Source organism: Populus euphratica, unplaced genomic scaffold (assembly GCF_000495115.2).
Source record: "Populus euphratica unplaced genomic scaffold, PopEup_1.0 scaffold278.1, whole genome shotgun sequence".
Lineage (NCBI taxonomy): Eukaryota > Viridiplantae > Streptophyta > Magnoliopsida > Malpighiales > Salicaceae > Populus > Populus euphratica.
In genome coordinates, this window is record NW_011500113.1 from 4,850 (window position 1) to 12,563 (window position 7,714).

Here is a 7,714-nt window from a genome sequence, read left to right on the forward strand (position 1 = left end):
CAATGTTACATTGGCTTGTTGACAATGGGTATGTAGCAGTAATTGTATGAAAGCAAAGCCTTTTGTGTGTTATCATTTACTGAACTGCTGGGCAAAATATTTATTTTTGTATGTAGTTTTGTTTTGGATTAATTTTCATGTAGTTGTAAGCTTTCACTGGGATTACTGAATGCATGATCTGCTTCCTAAAAACAATATCGACACAAGCACTGGTGTTTATCCTGCATAAACTATGTCAGCATTTTGGTTATATGACTAGATGATTTTTCTTTTCTACATGAGGAACCTTTTACAATTGATTTTTCTTTTGAGCTCCTTGCCGGTTCTTAGATAGGATATCATTTTTAGCATGAGTAATTCTGCCCAGTATGTAGTAATTTAAGGCAAACTTAATGCAAAATGTGTTTTGTGGTTGGTCACAAAAAGTCGCATGTTGTCTTGCAGAAAACTGAACCTCAATGAAAATATTGCTAATATTTGGCCAGAGTTTGGATCAAACGGAAAGAATCTCATCAAGGTGTGAAAGTTTATTTCCCTAGACGTGCTAAACCTTTCAGATTACCACCTGAAGCTCCTTTGTATGCTCAATTATCTTATTTTTTTTCTGTTTAGGTCCACCATGTTCTTAATCATACATCTGGTTTGCAAAATGCTCTGGCCAACCTCAGAGAAGAAAATCCTTTGCTAATGGCTGACTGGGATGAATGTCTGAAACGGATTGCTATGTCAGCACCCGAGACTGAACCTGGCCAAGAGCAGTTGTATCACTATCTGTCTTTTGGCTGGCTTTGTGGTGGAATAATCGAGGTACAATCCCATGTTCAAGTGTTTGAACATGAAAGAACCACGAAGCTGATGTCCGCATTTTTTTCTTTGAATTGCTTTATGATTGGAATGTCTGATCTGCATCTTTTTTCGGAGGGAGCTTGTTTTCTCCTGCATTTTAATAATGTGCTTTAATGAAACAGCATGCCTCTGGGAAGAAATTTCAGGAGATCCTTGAAGAAGCAATAATTCGACCTCTCAACATTGAAGGCGAGCTATATGTTGGAATTCCTCCAGGTATCTGTTAAAGTCTGTGTATTCAATGTTCTTGCTTTGCTAGCAGAAATACTACAAAAGATTTGCCCATGCAATTGCTTTTTTTCTTTTTCAAGTGGTCATACTATCTGCCTGTCCTTCCTTCCATGGTAGAGTTATCATTCTCCTGCAAATTGTAAATTCAAAGTTTTTTTTCATGTTTGGCACATTAATGCTTGTCATGTGTCTCCTCCAGGTGTGGAATCTCGACTTGCATGTCTGACATTAGATAAAGATGATTTTAGCAAGCTCTCAAAAATTGCTAGTCGTCCTGAACTTCCCTCCACCTTCCAGCCAGAGAACATTTCCCAACTAGTAACTGCAGTGCCTGCTTTGTTTAACATGCTGAACGTTCGTCGCGCCATTATACCAGGTGCTAATGGACATTGCTCAGCTCGTGCTCTTGCACGCTACTATGCAGCTCTTGTTGATGGAGGCCTGGTCCCGCCACCTCATTCCTCTTTGTCGAAGCCACCCCTTGGTACCCACCCACACATTCCCAAATTTCCTTCAGAGATTACCTCCAAAAAGCAGAAAGGTAAGAAGAGTAAGGCAGAGGGTTCTGCTTCAAAGAAGAAAGGAAATGGTTATGAGCTCAAGATGAATCACAGTAAAGATTTCAAGGATGGTGGAGAAAGTAACAGTGATGGGTATACCAGGCTTGCTAATGATAGCGCTGGTGGCAGCAGCAGTGATTCTAGTCCACCCAAAGGCTTTGCAGCCAGCAAAAACTCTCGCCAAAATAATGCCATCAGGATTTTTAATAACCCCAGAATTCATGATGAGTTCATGGGCGTGGGTGAGTACAGGAATCTAGTACTGCCAAATGGGAAATTCGGACTAGGTTTTAGGAGATTTAGTTCAAGTGATGGATCCTTTTATGGATTTGGGCACTCGGGTATGGGTGGATCCACAGGTTTTTGTGATATTAAAAGCAGGTTCGCAATTGCAGTTACCTTGAACAAAATGTCACTCGGGACTGCAACTAGAAGAATTATTCAGTTTGTTTGTTCAGAGCTAAATGTTCCGCTACCAGACGAGTTCTCAGTTCTTAGTGAAACCGCACCCGACGAAGAGTTAAGCATAGCGAGACCTCTGATTAACTGAAGACAAGGACTCTTCTCATTGTCAACATGTACTGTGCTATCCATGATAACCTCAGCCCAAAAATACATAAATTATTTATACTGAATACAATCGTGTCAATAGGAAATTGTAAAACATTTACAGCTATCATTTATAAGGTTATACGAGGAGTTTTATAAACATCCAAGCGTACTTTGATACATTTGCTTTATGTGTTTTTAGTCTTTCATTGATGCCTGTTGCGTTATTTAGGGCTTGAGCATGACTGAGTTTCAAGTAAAACTAGATAGAAGTTGGCATACAGTTAGTCTGTTAGTCAATTTTTTTTAATACAAAAATAACTTGGTTTTAACTTCAAAATAATAATTTAAAATTAAGTTGGTTTAACTTGCTTTTCTTGAAATTCAGACAGGGTAATATAAACTTGATATTGTAGAACAAATTTTATTTTTAATAGCATGGAAGGCAACTTTAGAAAAACCACAATCATTAGATTTATGGCAATTTACAGTCTCAAAAACTTTGAAACCCATAACTTGTAGTAATGCCATGCCGCCACCCCCCGCTGAACTTCTACTCCAACTTCTCCAGCATTTTATCAAACACCAAAACCAAGTCAAACAAATCCATTCCCTCATAACAGCCAAAGGCCTCCTTTATAACCCAAACACATGCCCTAAAGACAACTCCAAATGGAAAACTACCCTTCTTTACAACACTCTAATAAGAGCCTACCTCAATTTCGGACAACACCAAAAAACTCTTCACCTCTTCGCTCTCATGCTTGCCCGCCAAACCCCACCAAACAGCCACACCTTCCCTTCCATAATCAAAGCAGCCACACATTCTTGCCTCTCTATAGGCACTTCCCTTCACACCCAAGCTATCAATCGTGGGGTTCTTTATGACCCCTTTATACAAACATCATTGTTGGGTATGTATTCGCAGTTTGGTGACTTACTTAATGCCTGCAAGGTGTTTGATGAAATCTCGCACCCATGTATTGTTGAATATAATGCAATGCTAGATGCTTATGCGAAGAATGGTGACATGGGTTCTGCTTGTTGTCTCTTTAAAAGCATGCCTAAGAGAGATGTAGTCTCGTGGACTAGTGTTATTAATGGGTTTGCAAAGAATGGACTTCTTGGTGAGGCAATTAGGCTGTTTAGGGAGATGATGTTGCATGATGATGTAAAGTGTTGTTTTGTTAAACCCAATGAGGCCACATATGTTAGTGTGTTATCATCATGCGCTAATTTAGATGAAAGAGGGGTCCTTTCTATAGGGAAGCAAATACATGGGTCTATAGTAAGGAATGAGGTTTTTGTTACTGTTTTTATTGGGACATCATTGGTAGATTTTTATGGAAAAGTGGGTTGTTTGAGTAATGCCATTAGAGTTTACAACAAAATGGTGGTTAAAAAGGTTTGTACTTGGAATGCTATAATTTCTTCACTTGCTAACAATGGTAGAGAAGAACAAGCTCTGGACATGTTTAAAAAGATGAAAGGGGAAGGTTTGTGTCCAAATGAGGTCACCTTTATTGCTGTACTTACTGCTTGCGCTCGTGCCAAGCTTGTAGAGATTGGGCTGGAGTTGTTTCAATCAATGGCTGGTGAGTTTGGCCTGGTGCCAATAATGGAGCATTATGGGTGTGTTGTTGATCTTTTGGGAAGGGCAGGATTATTGAGGGAAGCTAGTGAATTTATAAGGAGGATGCCTTTCGAGCCAGATGCTTCAGTTTTGGGTGCACTTTTAGGTGCTTGTAAGATTCATGGAGCTATTGATTTGGGAAATGAAGTGGGAAGCAGGTTACTTGAATTGCAGCCACAGCATTGTGGTCAATATGTGGCTTTATCTAGCATTCATGCTGGGGTGAATAGATGGGGTGTTGCTGCTGATATAAGGAAAACAATGGTGGAGGCTAGAGGTAGGAAGGTTCCTGCCTGCAGTTTGATTGATTGCATATGAAACAGGAGTTTATTCACTTTTTGCTCTTGAGAAATAAGAATGACAGCATATTGAAATCACAAGGCAAAGCTCAAAGCTTAACTTTCTGGTTCTCCTTGTATGAGTGGGTTCTGGACTTCATGTTGATGCTTCTGTCACAAAATTGCTGCCGCCCCTATTTCCACGTTAGCTTTGCTGAGAGCTTGTCAGTTTGAATATAAGATTTTGATAGACTATTGATATATATCAGCAATTCACTGCGGGATCTTTCATCTCCCTTCCTTATAGTAGATACAGCTTGGATTTGATGGAAGAATTTGATTGATGGATGCCAGGGCCCCCCAGGCTTCAAGGATGCTGGTGGCTCTTGGATTTAACTGATTGCTTTATTTGTATTAGTCCCGTTCTCTCTTTGGCCGCTGTGTGCGGAAAGAAATGGTGAAGACTGGAATTATGGTTTATTTTTTTTTCTTTAAATCGAACAAGTTACTTAATTGAAGAAAATCAGGAACCTACAGGTTTTTGGGAGGTGTGCTGGGTCTAGGATTTCTCTTCACTGCTTTATTTGTTATCTAGCAAAACCTTACAAAAACTTTTCATCCTCCCATTCATGCCACCTCCAAAACTACTTAACTGCATCATTGATAATAGTTCCACTTTTTTCCTAGCAATTTGCTCAATCTTCTTTCAGAAAGTCTTGCCACCAGCACAGGTTTTATCAACAAGGTCCTCCTTTTTGCTTGAACTTGTCTCTCATATTTTTGCTTGTCTTGTGATTCACAGGCCTTTTGCCTCTCTTTTATCAATCAAATCGGTCTCTCTTTCAATAAAAAAGAAGAAGAAAAACCATTATTAAAATATCCATGTAGATCAAAGCATGGCCAACCATGTAATAAATAAATACAGTAGTGGCAAAGAAGAGAGAATAATCAAAGCAAGAAACAGTAGATGTTTGTCAATTGGTGAGATTTGTTAGTTAGTACTGAAGGACTTAAAAATGTTAACCCTTAATTTTGATGAGTTGTTCGTTGGCTTTCACGTCACTTTCAATTCTTGCTACTGGGATTTAGAAGTTGAGTGATCACATCAAGTTGGTCCAGAATTAAGAACAAAATCAAACTAGTAATTTTCTACTTGATCTTTCTCTGCTTTAACCTAGGCAGGTTATTGTGAGTTCTGGCTAAGAACCATACATTAATCACCCAAAAGAATAGCGGCATTTATATTTTGGTACATAGTTGAATCTTGGAATGGCATGAACCTCATTGAGAAACCGAACGGCTCGACCTGATCTTTCATATATATTGCTAATCAAATGTTAGAGTTCAGCAGATTTTACCAGTGACTGCATACATTAATTACTGATAATCTAATTTTTATTTTTTTCATTGTTTTTCTAACAAAAACTTCTGTGATAGTACAGAAGATCAACCGAGGTAAGAGGTTGATACACTGAACTACATTTGATAAATGCAGCACTCACCCTGCTTAGACAGACCAACAATAATGTAAGAGAACATGCCATCTTTGTCATGCAAGAGATCAATCAGATGAAATAGAAGTAACGATAATAAAATGGGAGTGAATTTGATCAACACCAAGGCTTTTACAACAAAGTTCCCATTCAAAGAAAGAAATTCTAGTCAATGATACGTTGTTTCAGAAACCTTAGAACAAACTGTAGGCTGAATGTTTGCATCTGCATCAGATTCCATCCGTGTTCCCCTTCTCTTAGTTTACGTACTTGGTTGTTGCACTTGCATCAGATTCTTGCATCAAGCATTAAGCAATCTTAATGACTATAAAGGGGAAAAAAATTCCCATCCAAAGTAAAAAAAGAACGATTTATGGAATAACATGATTAGCTTGCTCTTGTAAATATTGGAATATTTCTTCTGAGAACTCGAGAGGAAAGAATAAAGGGCATTTCTTGGGGAAAACAAGTCTCCCAAAAACCATCATGAAAGCAAAGCTCTTTCGCTTCAGTGCATGAAATTAAGAGATTCCATGGCCTTTTCCAATTCCCTATATATACATCAAGTAATAGATCATATGAAGCACCATCAAATCATAAGCTCCTCTTTTTTATTTCTCCTCTTTTCTCAACCAATCAATTACTCCCTATATTGCACATTTCCAAATTTATTATCCTTTTATTTCAGTTTTATCCTCTCTCAACCATTCCTTAGTTCTGAATAATATGGCTGATGCTCTTGTTTCCGTAGTGTTGGAGCAGCTGAGCTTAATGCTTGCTCAGGAGGTGCAACAGGAAGTGAGGCTCGTTGTTGGTGTCGAGAACGAGGTTCGGAAGCTTACCAGCAATTTTCAGGCCATACAAGCTGTGCTTGCCGATGCAGAGGAAAGACAGTTGAAGGATGGCTCCATCAAACGTTGGATAGAGCAGCTCAAAGGCGTATCTTATGATATGGATGATGTTCTGGATGAGTGGCGCACGGCAATTGCAAAATTACAAATGAAGGTAAGTGAGCATTCCCGCAAGACTGCTAGGAAGGTATGCTCCATGATCTTCTCTTGCCTTTGTTTCAGAGAAGTTGGTTTGCGTTGTGATATTGCTCATAAGATAAGAGAACTGAATGAAAAAATAGATGGCATTGTGATTGAGAAAGATAGATTCCACTTCAAATCATCTGAAGTGGGAATTAAACAGCTTGAACATCAAAAAACCACTTCTGTTATAGATGCAACAGAAGTTAAAGGTAGAGAAAAGGATAAAGATAGGGTGATGAGTATGTTGTTGAGTGAGAGTAGTCATGGACCAGCCCTCCGTACAATCTCTCTAGTAGGGATGGGAGGGATAGGAAAGACAACCCTTGCTCAACTAGTTTATAATGATCATGAGGTGGCGACCCATTTTGAGAAGAGAATATGGGTTTGTGTATCAGATCCCTTTGATGAGACAAGGATTGCCAAGGCAATCCTTGAAGCTCTCAAGGGTTCTGCCACAGATTTAATCGAATTGCAGTCTTTACTAGAAAACATACAATCATTGGTTAGGGGAAAGAAATTCTTGCTTGTCCTAGATGATGTGTGGAATGAAGATTCCACAAAGTGGGAGCAACTGAGAAACACCCTCACGTGTGGTTGTTTGCATGGAAGTAGTATTTTGGTGACCACCCGTAATAGGAATGTTGCAAATTGAGGAATGTCGCGAGTAGTATGGGCTCCTCACCCACTGACATTTTAGAACTAGGACTTCTCTCTACGGAGGAATGTTGGTCACTATTCAGTCGGCTAGCATGTTTTGAAAAAGACAGTAGAGAGAAAGGAGATTTAGAAGATATTGGTAGAGAAATCGCAGCTAAGTGTAAAGGCTTGCCTCTTGCTGCAAAGAGTCTAGGAAGTCTTTTGCGCTTTAAAAGTAGAAAAGAAGAGTGGGAAAGTGTCTTGAACAGCCATGTCTGGGAGATTGAAGAAGCTGAAAGCAAAATTTTGGCTCCTTTATGGTTGAGCTACTATGACCTGCCCTCTGATATGAGACGGTGTTTCTCATATTGTGCAGTCTTTCCAAAAGACTTCAGATTTGAGAGGGATACTTTGATCAAACTGTGGATGGCACAAGGTTTCCTTCGGGAAACAC

General features: G+C 39.2%; 2 protein-coding genes across 2 annotated transcripts in view; both read left to right on the top strand.

Moving 5' to 3' along the window:
* The window catches only part of LOC105109860 (uncharacterized), a 7,190-nt gene extending 4,843 nt beyond the window's left edge, over positions 1 to 2,347 (top strand). The window contains 5 exon segments of the mRNA XM_011004721.1: positions 9 to 28; positions 445 to 517; positions 613 to 807; positions 969 to 1,062; positions 1,277 to 2,347. Coding sequence (XP_011003023.1) covers positions 9 to 28; positions 445 to 517; positions 613 to 807; positions 969 to 1,062; positions 1,277 to 2,187 — 1,293 coding nt within the window. The 3' untranslated portion in view covers positions 2,188 to 2,347.
* A 276-nt stretch (positions 2,348 to 2,623) lies between these two features.
* LOC105109828 (putative pentatricopeptide repeat-containing protein At1g10330) lies at positions 2,624 to 4,618 on the top strand. Its single transcript, XM_011004656.1, has one exon. It carries the CDS (start codon positions 2,716 to 2,718, stop codon positions 4,135 to 4,137), a length of 1,422 nt encoding a protein of 473 aa, XP_011002958.1. The 5' UTR covers positions 2,624 to 2,715; the 3' UTR covers positions 4,138 to 4,618.
* The last annotated feature ends 3,096 nt before the right edge of the window (positions 4,619 to 7,714 follow it).